The sequence below is a fragment of the Colletotrichum paranaense genome, assembly GCF_030867605.1.
Source record: "Colletotrichum paranaense strain IMI 384185 chromosome Unknown Scaffold_12.1, whole genome shotgun sequence".
In the NCBI taxonomy this organism is placed as follows: domain Eukaryota; kingdom Fungi; phylum Ascomycota; class Sordariomycetes; order Glomerellales; family Glomerellaceae; genus Colletotrichum; species Colletotrichum paranaense.
Genome location: NW_026848970.1, coordinates 221,457 through 241,196, shown reverse-complemented (window position 1 = coordinate 241,196; position 19,740 = coordinate 221,457). Strand labels below are relative to the sequence as shown.

The window sequence follows — 19,740 nt, the reverse complement described above, 5'->3', positions numbered from 1 at the left end:
CCGGTTTTGACTACTAGTCATATCTTTCGTTGTATGCCACGTTCTGGCCTATTTCATTCGCTGACTAGCCTAGATTTGTATTGTTTCCTGGGATCTCTGCTCTAAAGTCATTCGATGCTGCCGACTGCTTGATCATATTCATATAAGATCAACGAGCCCAGGTGACCACTCACTTGTAGATACTCATTCACCAAGTCATCTTATTAGATGAAAATTCCAACCTGTGTTCTTAAGAGTGTGCATTGTTGTATTCAGACAAGTTCCGATTCATGAATTCAGGTTCTCTCCGAGGTCACCAATGGATCTGATGTAGCTCAAACACTTCGTCCCTTGAACGCGCTTGGTGCCGTCCTGTCCCACCCATTCTCACCATGACTCAAGTTCGTGGCGCCTTTTTGTACCGGGAACAGTCTTCTGAGAATATTTACGTATGTATCAGACTGAAGGAAGAAAGTTAGGGAACTTACCTCACTGCAGAAAAAGTCGGGACAGCGGTGAAATGGAAGGCACCATGACCTTGCCTCGTCATGGGGGACACGGTCAATGGGAAGGGACGAAGTGGTGGCTGGCTCTTTCCGCTTTCAAACCAAAAAGCCTCGGGTTGAGGAAGGCACCTTCCCGATGACAGAACCCCAGATCCCATGATCCATTCCTTCCTCTTTCTACCTTCAATTCCATGCCAAGTCACTTCCCAACTCTAGAAGTTGCCTCGTTTCGTTCCATTGTCTTTCTCCAATAACTTACGGCCGAGACTCGCAACGTCCTTCCACACCCACTCATCTCCTCCCCTCACATATCCTTGCATCTGACCCGGCGTCGCCTCGCCATATCCCACTGGCTGCAACATAAATCTGTCGATTCCCGTCTCTAGTCTCTCTACTTCCCTCTGCTCACTTCAACCTGGGACAAACAACGCTAAGGCGGTGGAGGTGACAAAATGTGGTGCAGTGTGCCGAAAATCCTTTTGGGATTGCTGTCGATTCGGGCATGGATCGACGGCGTCGAAGCCTTCTCTTGGGGAGGTGTCGAAAGGAGAGCAGACACCCCCCGGTCTGTGGAAGAGCATATGGTCAACCCGTCGGTTGTAGTTCACGACGCATCACGCTTGCCGAATGTCTACGCCGTCGCCATGCAGGAGCTCCAAGAACTCGAGTCAGAACCTCTCTGCCATCGAATCGCTGCTCGACTCCTAGTCAACAACTGCCAGCTGTTGGAAGGCAAAGACGACGCCACCGTTCTCACCGACAGCGGCAGACAAATCCGTGACTTTGTGGACTCATATGCCGCCAGTCTTGCTATCTGTGATCTGGAGAGAGGCAGTTTTGTCATCCCGTCTGGATGTGCGCCGTTCAGAGAACATGCTCTAGCTAACCTACCGACCTCCAAAGCTGCTCAGCTTCACGTCTCACCTCGGCAGATAGATTCGTGTCTCTCGGGGTTAGCCAAGTCCGACTCTGCGTGGAATACTTGGGTGAGCTACCGTCATAAGGCTCTCAGATTCTGCGAAGCTGCTCGCGCAGATAATGACAAAGGTAATTATCTATCCTCCGTACACAGGGAATATTTCTAATATTGCTGTAGCACAGAGCATTCGTCTATACCAACGTCTCACCGAAGTCCTCTCAAAACTGTCCGAGGGAGTTGAACAAGAGCTTGAAGCCCACCTACATGCGATCAATCTGAGAGCAGCTGAGACTACAGAGCAGCTCCGCCAAATGAACCCAGACATCGATCAGTTGCGAAACAGCTTACAAGACCTGGACAGATATGTTTCTCAGGACGTGATGCAGATGGTACAGGTAGGTTCGCCACACTCATTCCCGAGCACTGCAACTCAACTGACTGAAAGGCATCAAATTCTGCGATGCGAGGCGGCCTCGAGGATGCCCAGAACCTGCAACAGCTGCTGACGGTGCTCCTCAAAACGGTCCTTAGCAGCAACGCCGAAGTTGCAGCATCGCATGAGCTGGCACTGACAGACTTCAAAGAACGAACTGGAAATGAGGTCGCGGCTGTCATGACTGCTCTCGCGACAGCTATAGCATCGTCTACATCCCTTCATGGCCAGTTGGTAAGCAAGTTGAGACCGACCACTTGCTTTCTAGACTGACATCAAATAGGAACTATCCCACATGCGAGCGATTGAACTAGCTCACCGACAAGATAGTCTTGAGAAAGTTGGTGAAGAAAGTCTTCTGCAAGAATCAAACATGCCGCTGACTATCTTTCAGGGATTGGAGAAACTCCTAGACATTACCGATGACATCTCCTCGAAATACGAATCACACTCTGATAAGCTTTCACACGTGAACCAGATTTCAGAAGACCTGCTGGATACACTTGACAATATGGCTTCATCGACATCAGAAGTTCGCGGTTCTTTCCATCGACCGGGTTGGACAAGTTGGGTGCCATATGTGGCGTGCCCAGCCGCGTCTTTACTCATGGGATCTTACGGTCTTCCACCATCAGCAGTGAGAAACCTCGGACTAATTGCGCTCGGTATGGTGTTGAAACATTACTTTGCAAGAAAAGGATACTGATTGCAATATGCTTTATAGGCGAACTTGCTGGCTTCGTCGTGTCTTATGCCAAATATCTCTCGCCGGGTATCCTCGAGGCTGATCAGCATATATCTCCAATTATTGGCGCCATGAACAAGACCTTCATTTCCACGGCGTCCCCAAATTATCTTTCCAGAGATCTGCCGCTAATTCAACGCAATATCCGAGGATCGACGACGACTTGAGAGCTGCTGGTCGAGAGCGACATTCGACATGAATCTCCAAATCGAAACACATACAAAGTTTATGACATCTGGGCAGGGCGAATTGTTTCCGGCGTTTGTGATTATATCTTTTACCTTCCCTCTTGCTTTTCGTTGTTTTTTTGCGGATGGGTTACTGGACTATGGTCATTGCAATCGGTGGAAATTAGTACTGGGAAACGGTTGCCTCTGACATCATTTCTCGCATATGAACTTAGCAAGTCGCCTATTCGGGCACTATGCACTTTTAACCGGAGTTTGATCATTCTCATCCATTCATCTCCCCTTTTGCTATCTCGTGTGCCTATATCCCAGTGCAAGGCAGACTGACTGCGGGGAAGTGCATGAAGGCGTATTACTGTCTTTCCTCATAGCCTGACCCCGACCGCCAGCTAAACTTTGCCGTTGTCTCCAAACACCCGACCGTCTTGAAGCTGCGGGATTAACTCAAGACGAGACGAAGACAGCGGCGATGGCGGACAAGGTCAAGATCGCGCTCATTCAAATGCACCCTAAGGTCAGTAAGTCTAGGACTACCCCTCATCGAAAATGCTTAGCTCAGTCTAGCTCCCGCGTTTCCTTTTTCATGCGCCATGGCTCACGAGGTTTCCCTGCGGCTGCGGCGGGGGGAACTTCTGCCTCCTATCCGTGGGAAAAAAAAACAGAGTTCTGATGAGCATCACAGGTCGTCGCGCCAGAGGAAAACTTCACCAAGGCAGAGGCTTACATCCGCACCGCCGTTTCTAAGGGCTGTTCGCTGGCCGTGCTGCCCGAGTACCATCTGACATCATGGGTCCCCGACCACCCTCAGTTCGTATCCGCCTGCGCGCAGTCCTGGACGTACCTTGAGCGGTATCAGGCCCTGGCCAAGGAGCTAGGAGTGTCCATCGTGCCGGGGACCATTGTGGAGCCGGACGGCGAGGAGGGGGCAGACGACCTGGACCTTTTGAACGTTGCATATTTCATCGGTCCCGACGGCGCCGTGCTGGGGCGGTACCAGAAGAAGAACCTGTGGCACAACGAGAGGCCACACCTGACAAAGGGCCCCGAGCCGCACGGCGCCTTTGACACGCCGCTGGGGAGGGCGGGCATGCTGGTGTGCTGGGACCTGGCGTTCCCCGAGGCGTTTAGGGAGCTCATCCGCGACGGGGCGAGGATTATTGTCTGTCCCGCGTTTTGGCTCGCCGACGAGTACAAGCGCGACAACGGGGCGGGGAACGGCGCGACCGAGGTGGTGAACCGCGACTCGGAGCGTGTTTTCTTGGAGAATGTCATGGTCACGAGGGCGTTTGAGAACACGGCGGCCGTGGTCCTCGTCAACGCGGGCGGGCCCGCGGGTGGAGGCGGGGTGGAGGTTCGGGAGGGGGGGGCGAGGGTCCGGTATTGTGGTGTCAGTCAGGTTGCGATGCCGCTTGTCGGCGCGCTCGGCAAGCTGGGTGCCGAAGAGGCGATGGAGATTGTCGAGGTCGACTTGGGGCTGTTGGATGTTGCTGAGGAGGCGTATAAGGTGAGGGAGGATATGAGGAAGGAGGGCTGGCATTATGGGTACTCGATTGTGAAGGAATAAGGGATGATCTCATGACGACAGTGTACGGTTAACAGGACATTTAATATAGATGGCACAGATATCTTGACTCCAGGTGTGGTCATGATGAATGGTGTTGATTGCAACAAGTCTGGTACTGATGGCTCAGTACTCGCTGTCAATATGCCTTGGACTTGTAGGCGGATGAAGAGATATATCCCGGCCGTTACTTCATTGAGAGCTCTGCCCGGTCTCATCTAGATAGGCAAGAAACTTCCTTCTCTGCGCGATACGGATCCGCGTGTGCTTCGACTCGAGGTAATCCCAATACTTCTGGATCTTGGCATCCACTGGGCCACCCTCTGAGCCAGCAGCATCGATACGTCTCAGCCGTTTGTCATCGTTGATCGTCCACACTCCTTGCCAATTATTGGGAATGTCCTTGTGCTCCTTCAAGTACTTCACCAGACTTGTGGCCAGTGGTGTGCATAGCGAAGTAGCCATCAGCGCCAAGACGATATCTTCGCGCGGGTAGCCAAACGAGACAAACCGGTCCATGAGGTCCTGAAGCTCGACGGTCTTATCTGTCGATTCTTGGGAGTCGGTCATGGTTCGGTCTGTGGCATCTTTCGGGGCTTCGCCTGTTTCTTCTGCTCCTTTCTCCTCCGCCTCCTCTTCCTCTTCCTCCTCTCCTTCCCCCTCTTCGGCGGACCACTCTTGAACTGGTGTAAGAGTGGGTGATTGGTTCCGGTCGATCCCCTTTCCTTTATCTCTCTTGTAGGACAGAGGCACAGGGGTCACGGATTCTTCCTCGCCCAAAAGCTGTTGTGACGGTGAAATATCGAACTCGATACTGTCTTGCGATTTGTCAGTTGCGTTGAAGGCATCATCGAAGCCGAAGTCCTGTGTTTCGGGCTCCAAACGACGAGGTTTGCCAGTTAGATCCTCTTCGGGCTCTTCTTCCTCCACGCCTCTTTCTGTGGCCCCCTCAACTTGCTCCTCACTGGCCGTCCACTGTTTGACACTGAGCGAGGGGCTAGGGCCAAGGTTTCCGAAGCTTGCGAGACCTAACTTGTCGTCGGGGGTCGATGGGATCTCGTCGTCTGGGCCTAGGCGCTGTCGCTTCTTCCGGCTGTTTGGTGTCGACGGAAAGCCAGACGTCTCGACAACGATTGCTTGCCTCTTTCTAGAAGCACCGGGGGTGACCGCTTGTTGTACCTGTGGAGGTTCCAGCTGCACATCTGGTACGGCGTCTTCATCCTCGGGCTGTAAAACCTCATCGTCCTCAGATTCTACGTCAGGTTCGTCTAATACACCGCTGGCTGCGAAGCCGGCGACATGGTCTGCAAAGCATTGTTGTACCAACTGAGCGTTTTCAACGTGGAAGCCCAATTTATCTGCGACTGCTGCCCAGTCGATTTCGACCGCACCTTTCTGGTACTGGTCTCCAACTGCTTGCCACAATAGCCACAAGTCGATAGATTGATCGTTGATCTCGGGATTGGTTTGGGTATCGATATGGTAGAATGTTCGGTAGGCCCACAGTTGGTCGTAGAAATCCTGTCTCGTAACAGCTTGGGACTCTTCGACTTTTGGCTCTCGTGACTGTTCCGCTTCGTCGATTTCCTCTCTGGCGGGGCTTGCACCAGATGAGACGGCCTTGGGTTCAGAAGTCTCCGTGGGCTGGCTGTTAGATTCGGTTGGCCTCTCGTCCTGTGGGCGTCCTATTTGTCGACTTGGCTCGCCGCTGGGAGCTGTGTCCGGTCGGGTCTTTATGTTGACTGTAGAGGATTCTTCAGGCAAGAGTCCGCTCTCGTCAAGGCTTTCCTTAGAGCTCTCCCGAAGTCGCGGCTCCAATATTTGTGTCCAGTGCCGTTTCCACGCAGCCTCTGAATGACTGGAATGCTACTTAGGTTCAGTCTGGAGCCATTATCACTACGGTGAAAAGCAGACGTACCCTTTCTGAGAATTTCTTGAAGAATTTGGTGTCGGGTGTACCGCCAAACCTGCCTGCCTCGCGGATCAACAAGTCATCCTCTGCCTCTGTGAACTTGGCTCTCTTCGCTGGAGTCAATGGCCTTCTGACGGCTGGCTGATGGGTGGCGGAGCTCGGCCTGACCGTTGCCTTCACCTCTGCCTTCGCCGGAGGCAATGGCGAGACACTTTTTGGGGTATCCAGAGGAGGCGCCTTCTTCACTGCTGGTCGCGTAGCTTGGGATCGCTTGGAAGGAGTCGCGGCTGCCGGTGGCGGCGGCAATGCGATATCCGGAGCATTAGCTGCCATCTTCTCAAGCTCAGCCGGAGGCAATTTGGATAGCTTCTTTACCCATCGATCTCTCCAAGAATGCCAGGTATGACGATTGTTCTACAACCGTTTAGTGAAAGTAAGAGAAGAATATACGTCGAGAACCGAACTCACTATTCCCTCGAATGTCTGATAGATCTCATTGCCGCTTTTTTTGTTTGCCGCATGCGAAAGCACCCACCTGGCGAGACTTTCATCGTCGGCGGTGTTAAACGGCGTGCGGGTTCCTTTAGTAGGGGCAGAATTGGCTGATTTGGCTGTAGGACGGGAGCCACCAGCAGGACGAGAGCTACCAACAGGACGCGAAGCTGTGGGGGTTTGGTGCATCTCATATTTATCCGTTTCTTGTACCGCGCCGTTGTCGACGGAATCTCTGACAAACTTCCAATCGAGCGACCCAGCTGGTTTAGGCCCGGTATCGTAGGTAATGTAGTGATCCGCCTGAGTTTCCAACTTCGCAATTGTGCCGCCGTTTTGCTGCATCAGTCAGCTTCCAGAACGCCTGGCATTCTAGAAGTGATTGCCTACCTTGATAAGGTCCAGGATTCTCACTCTGCCGGGTACGCGAAGCGAAACAAAGAATTTCAGATCCTTGAATAGAGTGCCGCGGGCGCCGGGCACTCCATCGTAAGTGATTCCGCCTGCCGACATATCCAGAAGAACATGAGAAGTGTAGCTGGGAAAACTCAAAGGTTGACTTTGTGACACGAGTGAACTTCCCCAAGCTTGTTCAGCCCTTGAAATAGGTGTTGCTGTCGCTGAGAGTGGAACTCGTGACGGACAACTACATGTAGAGAGATAGCCTGCCTTGAAGAAGTTTGGTCAAGTCGAGAATTGCAATGATGTCCCGAGAAGGTATGATGAAGCGGCCAGTCAAAAGTGAGGGATCGCGCAAACGACGCGCTTGCTCAAGTCGATATTTTGCCTTGAAAGGCGTGTGTGAAGAGCCCACTCAAATGCCTTTCCGTTTTATGAGCGTTAGGAATACACGTCAGGAATAGACCAAGTGCCTTCGTCTTTTGGAATGAGCTTGTTGCCTCTAATTGACACGGACCGTGATGCTGCTTCGTCTTTGTGACCCGGGCAAGTGCACTGCCAGCACTGCAGGCATCTAACGTATTAGTAAAAGGCACGCAGGTGCTCAAGTAAGACGCGCTTTCATGGAAGGGATGCCGCGTGTTCACGTGTGAACTGCTTCTATGCGTTAAGATATGTATTTTGCACAGTACATGAGTATATACAATATAGCAACGGAAAACGGTCTGTCCAGAACTGCGCTATGACCTCCCCTACTCGATACAGCGATATTTTTGGTATTCTTTAATGCCATGACGATACTCTCATGTCAAACTATGGTTTTTCTGCGAACGTTCTTTCCATTTTGCTACTAGCTGTGATGACATTCTCAAGTTCTTGGATTATTCAAAATCTTCCTTGCTGGTGGCTAAGTTACCTAGCTTATTGACGAGGACCGTGTGCCTACTTTAGGCTGACACCTCATGGCTCAGGCCCTCTCCACTCGCTACCGGCCATAGCGACTGATAGTGGACTTGTCATCCGTCTGCCTTACCCGCCTCAGCCGGCACATCCAGCCCGAAGTACTGTAAACTAGGACTGTGGAACGTCGCCATCTCTGCCGGAATACCCAGACTTCAGTTTTCTCAAGACCATGTGTTGGAAGAAGTCATAACACTTAGTTTTGATATAATGGGCGCCCTCAGGAATGCGGCACTTTTCGTGCTGGCTGTCTCCTTCACAGTCTTCGTCGCCTTCTTTGGCCGACTGCCGGCTCTAAGGTTCGTCATCATGTTTATTCACTGGCTGGAGAACAGAGGCATCTCACTTTTAGGAACATGGACTCACCATTTTGGCAGACACACGCCAATTGCAACGATGCATAGGATAATGTGGATCCATATCCCAAACGGCTTCCTTGCTGTAGACAAACTCATCACGGGAGGGAGGTTCTCGACGTCCATGATACGCTTTGGCAACTTCATGATGCATGACCGGCACCCTACCGTCGTCGTAAGTGTCCGGGTTTGCTACAGTTTCACGAAATTCAAGGCCAGACTGACGCTTTTCAGATCTTCTTCCTGCTCATCCTCTCTGTTTCGGAATACCTATATCTCCCGGGAGCGTGGCCCCAGATTTCGCTCTTGCACAAGATCATAGGCTGCATCGTCATCTTCTTCCCCTATTGGTTCCTGTACCTATCCGTCATGGCCGACCCGGGTTACATCACGGCCGAGAATCACGCCTACTACATGTCCCTCTACCCCTACGACTACTCAATCTTCTACCCCGGACAGAAATGCAGCACCTGCAACCTCATCAAGCCTCCCCGCTCCAAGCACTGCAGCATCTGCAAGCGCTGCGTCGCAAAACTCGACCACCACTGCATCTTCATCAACGGCTGCGTCGGCTACAAGAACCAGCACTACTTCGTCCTGCTCCTCCTCTCCACGGCCGTCCTGACCTCGTACGGCGGGCTCCTCGGCTTCTCGCTCCTCTCCAACAAGATCGCCGCCAACTACCCGCAATGGGCGCTGTGGCCGCCAAAGGGCATGGAAGTCAAAGAGTACCTCCTCATCTGGAGCTGGGCCCTGCAGGACAACGTCGGCATGGGCGCCGTCACCCTCCTCGCGGCCATGACCTCCCCGTTGGTCTGGGGCCTGCTGGGCTACACCTTTTGGCTCATCTACTGCGGCACCACGACAAACGAATCGCTAAAGTGGTCCGACTGGAAGGCCGAGATGGACGACGGTTGTGCCTTCAAGCGGAGCATGCCCGTGAACCGCGTCAAGGACAAGCGCTTCGAGCCTGAGAGGACGCGCTGGCCGCTGCAGACGCAGCAGGTGTTGACGAGGACTGAAGACGGGATGCCGCCTCCAGACCACGGGCCTGGCGATGGCGAGTGGGAGCGCGTGTGGAACCTGAAGGATGTCGAAAACCTCTACGATTTGGGGTTGTGGGATAACTTGGCGGATATTTTTGTGTCGAATTACGACTTCAACGCCAAACGAGACCAGCCGTCTGTGGAGGCCCTGGGACGACAGAGGCATTCGCCTAAGGCCTGATGGGCTTGTCCTTCCGTAAGACAAGTTTTGTATACGTAGTGTATAGTATTAATGTAACATGTAACGACCAAAAAGGAATGATACTGCAAGTCGAGACTAATGTGGTTGAGGTAGCCAGGACACGGTGTCATATGGATTTCAGATCACTCAGGACGAGGCATACCATATCAAAATACGTAGCAATCATGGAGGCTCTCTCAACGTTTGTCTTTGTTTCATTTCAACGTGTCTCATCTAATTCGTACCTGGGGCTGCTGAACCCAAGGGAACTTCAGACGCCCCAGCTACTCAGGGCTTGTAAAGCCAGTCTGAGGATCTAATGATGCATGCCGCAGAACTCTCCATACCGTTTGTGCATGTCAGCCAGTCGTCTGCAGGAAATTCTTCCACTTCTCAAGCAGAAAAATTGGCTTGAAGTTGCCACTGAGTGTCCAAAGTCTCGTCTTCAAACGTTTTCACGCTTACAGAATGGTGCCGAATCTAGGGAATAACGAACGTTAGAATGTAATCTCGGCAAGATTGATGTAACTTGTGGAGACATACCCAAATGTGCGCTTGATGCTGTTGACGTAGTACTCTTGCCAGTTGCGCTTCGTGGCCTCCTCCTCGCCCACAGGAACGCCGTCCCAGTTGACACGCATCAGCGTGACGTGGTCGACGTCGTTCTGGTCAAACTCGATGCTGAGCTTGGAGAAGTGGCCCTCGGGCCACTGCTTCAGGCGCCAGCTCTGGACAATCTTCTTGGGGGCGCTGAGCTCGAGGTACTCGCCCGTGACGTTTCCGTCAAACAGCTCAAACTTTGCGCCCTTGATGGCGCCCTGGAAGACCTTGGGCGGCGCGCGGGTGAAGGCGGCGATGCGGGCGGGGTCGACAAAGGTCTGGTATGCCTCCTCGGCCGTGGTGCGGAACTCGGCGGTGTCGGTCAGGGTCATGGTGTTGACGACCTTGCCGGAGCTACCCTTGACGCTGGTCGAGGCGGTGGTGGACTTGGCCGGCGTATTCTGCGCCTGGTACTTGGGGGTCGAGAAGCCGCTGGACGGGTTGGATCCGGGGGCATGCTGGATGTCCTTGCCGTGCTCGGCGATCAAGGCTCCGGGCAGCTTGAGGAACTCCTTGCGGAGCTCCGGCACGAGCTTGGAGCGGACGAGGTCCTTGACAGGCTGCTTCTCCTTGGAGTCGGAGTAGATGTCGATGTCAAACTATCAGGCAGGCAAAGTCTCAGTAAAACGGGGTGGCATTTTGACGATGCAGAGATTTCACAAGAGAGAGACCCACCACAAACTCATCCTCCTCAGTGTCGTGGGCGACCTCAGGAACGGTGATGGTGCCCGAGACCTCAGCCTCGTCGGCAGTGGTGCCTGCGCTACGTTAGCGAGGCTCCAGAACACACGACTTCACAAAAATGGTACAATATCAGGCAGAGACAGTCGGTTGAACGAGGTTTTTTACGGAATGTGAAACACATGTGCTTGCATTGATGGACCTACCGGTGTATTCTAGAACGAGCTTAACATCGTAAATGGTGATGACCTTGCCCTTCCTCTGGCTAACGTCGACGTCGCCATCCATGCTCACAACCTTGCTAATCTTTGCCGTGACACCGCTATCGGTAGTCTCGACTTTCGCCAAGCTCTCCTCAAGGTACTGTCTCGCCCAGGCCGAGGCATCCTTGTTGACCCAATGCCAGTTGTTGGGGTTGTGGAGGACCATCTTGTCGGCGGTGACTCGGTTTCTGATTCAGGCTGCGAGGTAGGAAATGGGTGTCTGTTAAAGATTCCAATTGCGAGGTTAGCAAAGGAACAAGTATATGCGTCGCGAGGTTTCGTGGGTTGAAGAAGTAAACAAATAAATTGTCGGTTTGTCCCGGATCAGTGGTTGGTCAATAGACCGCAGCGTTTTTCATCAATAAGGGAGTACAAATCACTCTATGACTGGTGCCAGCTGGTGTATCATCATATTGGGAGAAGATGGAAAGAAAAAAAGGCGCGGGGTAGATAAAGAAGGGGTGAGATTGGGGGTCAGTCCTTACCTCAGTGCGGATTGGCGCGTTGGAGTGTCATGTCCAAGGAAGCGTTGCGCATGGAAAGAAAAGGAAGATGAGATTAAATCTGAGCGCGGGACCTCTTTTGAAAGAAAGCTCTAGAATTCTGACGGCCTCTCCGCTGCGAGGTGGGCTGGGCGGTAAATCGTCGGCCGATTGGTTTGCCCGTAGTTGCGGCTGAACCCCACCTTCCATTCCACTTGCTCGTGCCCGACCTGCCTGTTCAAGGTCACCAAATTGGTAGACCGAGATTGGCCTGTGCTTGCCATGGTTTTGTTGCTACTCATTCAGTAGTCTTGCAAGTTGCACATGTTCATCATTCGTCCAGATCAATGTTGCGTACCACAAATCCACGGAAAGACGAGCCCACATGCTCGGTTCGGATTGCTCAACTCCTTTTTTGCTTGTTTCAGCTGGCAATAATTCCAGGGCAAAGGGCATACTGCGTCGCTGCACTACAGCTTTCTTCTTTCCCCCTCATGTTGTACCAGATCCTTGGATGAACTAGACGAGATATATCGGAGCCGATGCATGGGACTGCAGACGTCGGCTCATCAGGCAAACTATTTGTCACAAAGTCTTTCTATCAATCCGAATGCGACTCATCTACATACTTATTTTTCCATCGTCTGGAACATCAACCGGGAAAAGAAAGCTGTGATTCAATAAGGTCTCGCTTACGATACCTACAGCTGCAAGCAAGTCCAGGTCACGGAACGGCAAACACCACTTGCTCTCCATTCAAACCAGACCATAGTATATGAAACAGCTGGCTTGCAGGCGGCAGACCGATGCAAAACCTGAGTGCCTTCCAGGCCATTTTCTAGAAGCCGGATGTGGTCGCTCCCACGCGGCCAACGTCCGCTCTTGGCCTACTATTTCCGTGCTATTTGGGGCAGGGTCATCTGCAGTCCGCGATGCCATTGAGTGATTGCGTTCTGACCGTTGCGTTCACACGATGTCACCGTGAAGAGGCCTACGGACGGGATCTCAACGGATGTTACCTGCTCGACTGTCCGGGTGCCGCAGTGCCGACGCTTGCCAAATTGCCTCGTTACACGGTAATGAGAAAGCAGATGATCGATGCACTTCTCAAGATCTTGCAGTCCAAAATATGCTCGATGGCATCGAAAACTTCCATTCTCAGTTCTTGGGTACTCCGCAAAGCCATATTGGTTCCAAGCAAACGGGCCTTGAGCAATATTTAGAACACTCATGCCTGTTCTTTGCATCCAACCCCGCAGCTTCACGTATCCACAGGAGGTTTCTTCATTCACGTGGAAGCTATCTGGTACCTCAACCCTGTTCGATTACAGGACAGGGCCCAGCCACCTCGATATAAACTCCAAAGACAGCCAAAGTTCCAAACAAGCAATAAGTCGGTGAGGAAGACTCCCGAGGTCTGGCTCTTGACTAGGACTTAAGCTTGCTCAACGCTAATACCTGCTTTCCTTCAAGGCTGCCAGCCAACGACCGAATCACTCGTCCAGCTTCATCGGGCGGGCGGCGGCCGCGGAGAGGAAGTAGGGCCGGGAGAGCAACGGAAGTCTTTCAGACTGTCGAGCAAATCGAAGGGCATTTTAAGCGCCGACAATCACCTCCGCGTTCTTTTCACAGCACCATCAACCAATCACAACCCCAGACATCTCTTTGACTAGCCAGGGTCTAAGTATGCTTCCAAGAATAGAATGACCTCCCACGAGAAAACCAACCAATCGATACGGCCGCCTACCAACGTCTCCACGAGTCTCTTCTCTTGGCCCCATCAAAATGACAGGCCATTTTGGACCGGACCCTGGCGCGATGCTCACTCATCTTTCCTCTTGTTGGGCCGTGGCAGGTCGCTACGAGCTTTGCGTATGCTATGTTCCATGCTCGCCTCTTCTCGTTGGTTGTCTCTTGCTCAGGTGTACTGTGATAAGGTCCGCTTGCTATGTCGGGTCGACAATGCTCAGTACTGCGACCCTGACTCTGGGCTTTATGCCTTCCTACCTTCTAGTATGCCGTCCCGGCTGATGATGGTCGTAGCAGTACCACGCCATTTCATCATTCTCAAGTGGGAGAAGAAAACCAGAGAAGAACTGCAGCGACGGACCTGAGACGAGACAACAGCAACGCGGATAGCAGCACCTTAACTTTGTCGGCATCTGCAGGCCTGTCATGCAGTCGCGACAGCCACATGGGATGTTGCTGGCCTTTCCGCACTTTGCTGTCCGGCTCGCTTTCACAACCCCATGCCGCAAGCAAGCAAGTGCTGCCCCTCGCGAATGGGCGAACGTACTTCGTACCCATCCATACCTTGACACCCTTTCGAATTAGCTCAATACCCTGTCATGTATCGGCTCCCGCTATGAGGTACATATGTGCTCTGCACCAAAGTCGGGAAACGAGCTAGTCGCTATGTTTGCTGCAAGTTGCAACAACTCAGCGCCGAGCATCAACTGCCTTGAGTCCCGGCCTTGAGATCCACCATTGCGCTTTTGCTCCGGGACCCGGCTGCTATTCCTGTCGTTTCCTCGTGCTCCCGAGAGCCCGCTGTTTTCCATGCCCCTCCTGCTTCTCACCCCAATGTCTTGAATCTGGGCCACCCAAGAGTAGGGGTGCCACAGGGGTGCAATTCTGTCGGCGGGCGATCAAGCGTGAGCCAGGAGCGAGCCAGCAACCCCGGTACCCTCCTGTACGTGGGGTGGGATGTATGTACCTCTTATGCAGGAGGTTGACCACATTGCAGCAGACCCGACCTAGACATGACCATCTCTTTTATCTTCTGCGTCCTCCCACCCAAACTTTTGTTCCCTTTCGCTTCAGCCGCGCCCTCCCCCTCCTAGGTGTGACACGACCTTACTGCCGGCTGCCTGTCCGTCCTCTCGGTTGTGCGGTTTGTTCCTCGACATGAGATCGGCTTTCCATCAGTCAAGTTGAATGGGCTGGTAAAGAGTGGAAGAAGTGCGAAAGAGGCCGGCAAGTTGCTGGCTGAGGTATCCTTAACCCCAGTGAGGGTCTAAGTCGTCCTCATCTCCTCGAACCGACTCCGGTGTCACTCCGAGTCCACAGCCATCTCAAGTTTCTGACGTCGCCGGGAGTTGCTCAGCTCAGCGGGTGGCCATTTGGCTTACAATGAACAATCCTCGCGATCCAACCCGGTTGCGCCAGGGTCTCAATCCGCTTTTAACTCAGTCTTTGGGTGCATACCACAACCAGGTCAACACGCCGCTGTCAGCAGTGTCCTCATCGCACTTACACTCGGCTGCCCACACTCCTGCAAGCGCAATACAGCCTTATAACCCACAAGAATGGATAGCTTCACCTGCTGCCGGGTCCGAAAGGTCCCATCAATCACATCAGTTCCCTGAGCAAGGTATCTATTGACCCAAATTTGCATTGGGCCTGGCCGGCTTTGCTGACCAGCCTCCATAGGATCACCATTGCCTCCGCCTCCGTATAGCCCACCGCGAAGCCAACGACCACAGAGCGGCTTCTTCGAGTCCTCACCAGCGGCGAATACTTCGGCAGCACGAATTCCTCCCACAAATGTTCATAGGCCATCCCCGGAGCCTTCAACAAACACATCGTTCCCTCCCCCACCTGGAGCCGGAGGTCGGACAAGCTCACGCGAAAGGCGCTTCGGTTTTCATTCCCTGAGACGGAGTAGAGAGCCCCAAGAATCAAGTCCTCCAGAGCCGATGCCGCCTATGCCTATGCCGTTATCAAGGCCAACCCCTCTTCAGATCCAGATCCCACATCCAATGCCACATCACAATGACCCGAACTCATCACACGGCCCGCCCGGTGCTCGAAGAGCTGCTTCCGCAAGCGCAGTTGAGACACCGACTTCAGCTCGCTCACGTTCGGCGTCCCAGTCAAGATGGGAACCAGGAATGCCCCTCCCGCCGCCACCTCCAGTCCCACCACCAGCTTCGTCTCGGTCACAGAGCGTGCAGAGCGGGCCGAGAACAACTACACCCGTGGCTTCACCGCCCACAAGGCGCCCTCCGCCAACCGGCGTTGCAGCCCTTGGACCAGTACCTCCGACTCCTGCAGACTGGGTTGACCAGCCCGAGGAACCTAGTAGCTCATCACAACGGAGACACTCTCCAAAGTTAACCATCGATACTGCTAGTGCTGCGAGCTCTACACAGACCGGAGAATCAAGCAATTCCGGCGCATTGAGCTCTGGTGGCAGTCTAAGTCGGGCGAGAGCAGTCCGCCACGACAAGACCATCGTTCAGCGCCGGGCTGAGAGCCGGACCAGACCGCATAACTCGATAGATGGGACCATCAACCCAGTCCAGCTCAACGACATTGTTGTTCCGAATGAGAACACGCTTTCACGTAGGTTGACGATCAACAGATCAGGACCAAGAAGCGGGGGACGGACATCGAACGACACGCCTCGAACTGATGAACACTCGACTACGCCGCGGGCACCCGGGTCGTCATCGTCACGCAGTCGAATTGAGGCGGCAACACCGCCATTCTCACCTCATCCGTCAAAGGGCACGCCTATGATGGATGGATCGCCAAGCGTCTTACCCAAGGCGCTGCCAACACCGCCGCCGCAGACTCGATCGGCATCGAGCTCTCAAACAAGATTCAGCTCAATGACACCCGCTGACGGCCCTCCATCAGCATCCATCTCATCCACAAAGCATATTGTCATCACGCAAACTGCGGATCAGTTTTGCTGCGAAACAATTGAGCGGTTCCAGGCATTCGCTACCCAAGAATCTACTGCGGCCACCGATGCTGAGCGGGTTCGCATGTTTGCCGATTTCATCGTGAACGAGTCCAGGATCAGGCGAGAAAGGTATTCCTCAGCCATCGGCGCTATGGGCTCGGAGATCTTTGATCTGACGAGGGATCTCTTCCGTCCCATGGTCACACGGCGTGAGTCGGCAACTTCACAGGCTGAGTGGACGCCCCAGTCATCCGAACCTACGCGATCCCATCGCGGATCGATGAACTCGGTCTATCGCGAGACGCCCGGGGAGTCCAGCTCCGCTCCTACATCAGCCAACGTTCCGGGCTCGCCCATTGTGCCATCGGCAAGTAACCCAAATTACTCTTCCAACTACATGCCGTCGCTCTCTCCGATATTGAGTCTCAGCGTGAGTGACAACCATGATGATGGAGATTCCCGAGGCCGACCTGCCAGTAGATGGTGGGAGGCAGACTCTTCAGGGGCAGGAGGAAAATTTGTCGAGAGGTCCAAGAGAGAGTCCAAGTACATGGGTGTGCCAAAAGAAGCCCACGAAGCCTTGCAATGGGAGGACAGCCCGCAAGCGGGCCCCAGTAACCCGAGGTCTTCGGGCGAGTATCCTCCCGAAAAGACGGGCTGGCATGAGATGGAGCCCGTGGTCACACCGCAACCACTCCGGTATTCATCGGAATCCCTTGGCTCATCAGCTTCGCCCACGACGCCGAACCCAGCCCACCTAGACGTCTCCCGACTGGTGACCCTTCCGCCGCCGTATCCTCGTCATCATCCAGCCGTCAACAATAACCATCCAGAATTGACCGAGACTAGAGTAGCCGTTCGCCAGATCAGCGACCTCTCCCAGATTGAAACCACAAAAGAAAGATTCCATGTCACCAGCACGAAGAAGCGCGAGGAAGCCGCAAAGGCATCCATTGAGAGGCGAAATGCTTTACGCTCCAATTTACAGCAGGAAATCAACGCCGGCAACATTTCATTTGCCGATGCGTCGACCATCGAAGATGATTCGGTGGCAGCCGAAAAGGAGAAGCAGAAGGAGCTGGGCAAGACAGAGTTTGAGCAATTCCAAAGCCAGGTCGTCATGCCCCTAAACGACCTCATCACCGGCCGCATCGCCCAGGCCACGACCCTCTTCGACAAGCTGGCGGGAGGGCTCTTCGACGACGTCGCTAGCGCCGCCGACATGCCCCAGGAAGAAGGCGACGACAAGCCCGAGCTCCTGGAGAAGCTGACGCTCCTCAAATGGATCTTTGAGGCGCGAGAGATGCTGCACCGCGCCATCTTTGACGTCCTCACGGACCGCAACAACCGCTACCGCGACGTCGTCCTGACGCCGTACCGCCTGGCCGGCAACGAGGAGAAGCTCCAAAACGCCGTCGCCTTCTTTGCCGAGGACGCCGCGAAGCGGCAGCTGGCTTTCGCGCACGAGGTGTTTGCGCGCACGCAGGAGTTCCAGGCCGTCATGGAGCGCAATGTCATGCGCGGCGTTGAGGTGCAGCTCTCCGCCTTTTGGGACATTGCGCCGCCGCTGTGTAGGCTGCTCGACAAGATCGCCCCCGCCGACCCGGAGGCCTTGCACATCCAGATCCCGTCGGCCGAGTACGACGAGAACCCGTCATACCGCCGGCATCCGCTGCAGTACCTCTTCAGCCTGCTCCTGCACACGGAGAAGAGCACGTACCAGTTCATCGAGTCGCAGACGAACCTCTTGTGTCTGCTACATGAGGTCAAGGAGGCCGTCACGCACGCAAAGGCAAAGGTTGTGCAGAACGAGATGGACGACGGGCGGGGCAGGGAGTTTACCGCCGAGGAGCGCGATGCGCGCGCGCAGCGTCTTCGCGACGAGGAGGGACGCATGCTGACGGACGATTTGAAGGAAAAGGTCCGCGTCGTGCAGGACCAGTGGACGAGTGCGCTGGGTGAGAATATCAAGAATGTGAAGCAGATGTTGGGGGAGTATCTGCTCGAGACGGGCGGGTGGGATGAGACTTTGGAGGAGGGCGGTGTCGGCAGCGTCTGAATGAGCTTTTCAATAGACGAGAGAGGAGAACATGAAGAGGCTGGGTATGATTTACTTTCTTATATATCTTCACGGCGACGAAGACGTTGATACCCCTTTGCGTATAACGACTCTTATTTACACTTCTTGTATATATTTTCCAAGAAAACTCTTGGTAGGAGGTTTTTTGTGAACAAGGAATTAGCTAGACATGGCACGAAGACATGATATTGAACGGCATGAGATTTTCAAACAGTATTTCCAAAGTGAATCGTAGTGTTTTTTCATGTCTTTTTTCCTCTCTGTCTTTAAGTGATGTTCTCTGCGCCCCGTTAAGTTTCGTAGAACAACTTTCCCACCCAAACGCCCATTATATTACATTTATAAACACGGCACCTTCTTCCAAGAGTGGAGGGGTGCTCGCCGTCCCTCGATCTTGTGCTTCTGCATCCCCCATCGAGGATTTCCTTGATCGCATCTCCCTCACTTCTAGTCGACAGCTTCTCCAATACAATTTCGTAGAGCCGAGCTTCGTAATCGATCCATTGGCCCATTCATCGCGGTCACCTCCTCAAACCATCCATCTCGATCCTGAAGGGCCACACACTCTCGCCCCCCTCTCTCTGTCAGAAAAAGACCTCATCCCACCATCGATAGCAGTCAGAACGGGCGCTTTATTTATTCTCCAACCGGTCCCTAAACTCCTTGGGCAGATCCATGCCGACCCTCCGCGCCGTCAAGCGCACGCGCTCCTCCTCGTCCATGTTCATGCCCGGGTTGTAGCGCTCGAGGAGCGTGACGTAGGTGCGCTGGGCGCGCAGGTAGGCGGCGAACTGCTCGGCCTCTGCGGCGTCGGCCGCGGCGCGGGACGAGTCTTCCTTTACGGCGACGGGAGCTGCGGCGAAGCTGGTGCGCAGGCGGTTGTGGATTGCCGAGCGCTCGCGGGCGAGGACGGGTCGGGGCGGGAGCTCGCGGAGGAGGGAGCGGTAGAGGGAGCGGAGGTGGGGGACTGTGGTCATTTTGGCTGTTTTGCTCTATTGATTTGCCACTTTTCGGGCGCCTGAGAGGTATGCGAAGAAGATGAAAGCAATGGCGGAGGAGGATGTGGTGGTGGTGGTTGAGGTGTTGGCGGTGGTGAAGATGCGACGGGATTTTTTGGATTGAAGCTTTGCATTGTGAGCATCGAAATCCGAGGCCGGGGTCCTCCTTTAGTTGGAGCTCTCCCGATGCGCTCAGCGGGTGTTAATGTGGGTCCCGTCGCAGGCGGGCCCTGCTGCAGCTTACATAGACTTTCGGGCAGGTTCTT

The 19,740-nt window shown here is 53.9% G+C and overlaps 7 protein-coding genes across 7 annotated transcripts; 4 read left to right on the top strand and 3 right to left on the bottom strand.

Moving 5' to 3' along the window:
* Positions 1-937: 937 nt before the first annotated feature.
* Positions 938-2,749, top strand: CPAR01_12997 (nuclear membrane fusion protein Kar5; the record flags this gene model as incomplete). Its single annotated transcript, XM_060497251.1, has 5 exons — positions 938-1,532; positions 1,582-1,799; positions 1,850-2,071; positions 2,121-2,502; positions 2,562-2,749. The coding sequence occupies 5 exons, from the start codon at positions 938-940 to the stop codon at positions 2,747-2,749; spliced, it is 1,605 nt and encodes a 534-aa protein (XP_060343644.1).
* Positions 2,750-3,239: 490 nt separating this feature from the next.
* Positions 3,240-4,334, top strand: CPAR01_12996 (carbon-nitrogen hydrolase; the record flags this gene model as incomplete). The annotated part of the gene is made up of 2 exons (XM_060497250.1): positions 3,240-3,284; positions 3,453-4,334. The coding sequence occupies 2 exons, from the start codon at positions 3,240-3,242 to the stop codon at positions 4,332-4,334; spliced, it is 927 nt and encodes a 308-aa protein (XP_060343643.1).
* Positions 4,335-4,523: 189 nt separating this feature from the next.
* Positions 4,524-7,248, bottom strand: CPAR01_12995 (uncharacterized protein; the record flags this gene model as incomplete). The annotated part of the gene is made up of 4 exons (XM_060497249.1): positions 4,524-6,197; positions 6,250-6,657; positions 6,712-7,074; positions 7,126-7,248. 4 exons carry the CDS (start codon positions 7,246-7,248, stop codon positions 4,524-4,526), a joined length of 2,568 nt encoding a protein of 855 aa, XP_060343642.1.
* A 1,056-nt stretch (positions 7,249-8,304) lies between these two features.
* On the top strand, positions 8,305-9,677 carry CPAR01_12994 (DHHC zinc finger protein; the record flags this gene model as incomplete). Its single annotated transcript, XM_060497248.1, has 2 exons — positions 8,305-8,625; positions 8,685-9,677. 2 exons carry the CDS (start codon positions 8,305-8,307, stop codon positions 9,675-9,677), a joined length of 1,314 nt encoding a protein of 437 aa, XP_060343641.1.
* Positions 9,678-10,138: 461 nt separating this feature from the next.
* On the bottom strand, positions 10,139-11,387 carry CPAR01_12993 (uncharacterized protein; the record flags this gene model as incomplete). Its single annotated transcript, XM_060497247.1, has 4 exons — positions 10,139-10,157; positions 10,221-10,876; positions 10,953-11,035; positions 11,165-11,387. 4 exons carry the CDS (start codon positions 11,385-11,387, stop codon positions 10,139-10,141), a joined length of 981 nt encoding a protein of 326 aa, XP_060343640.1.
* Positions 11,388-14,835: 3,448 nt separating this feature from the next.
* On the top strand, positions 14,836-18,455 carry CPAR01_12992 (uncharacterized protein; the record flags this gene model as incomplete). The annotated part of the gene is made up of 2 exons (XM_060497246.1): positions 14,836-15,076; positions 15,136-18,455. The coding sequence occupies 2 exons, from the start codon at positions 14,836-14,838 to the stop codon at positions 18,453-18,455; spliced, it is 3,561 nt and encodes a 1,186-aa protein (XP_060343639.1).
* A 653-nt stretch (positions 18,456-19,108) lies between these two features.
* On the bottom strand, positions 19,109-19,453 carry CPAR01_12991 (FMC1 protein family; the record flags this gene model as incomplete). Its single annotated transcript, XM_060497245.1, has 1 exon — positions 19,109-19,453. The coding sequence occupies one exon, from the start codon at positions 19,451-19,453 to the stop codon at positions 19,109-19,111; it is 345 nt and encodes a 114-aa protein (XP_060343638.1).
* Between the last annotated feature and the right edge of the window lie 287 nt (positions 19,454-19,740).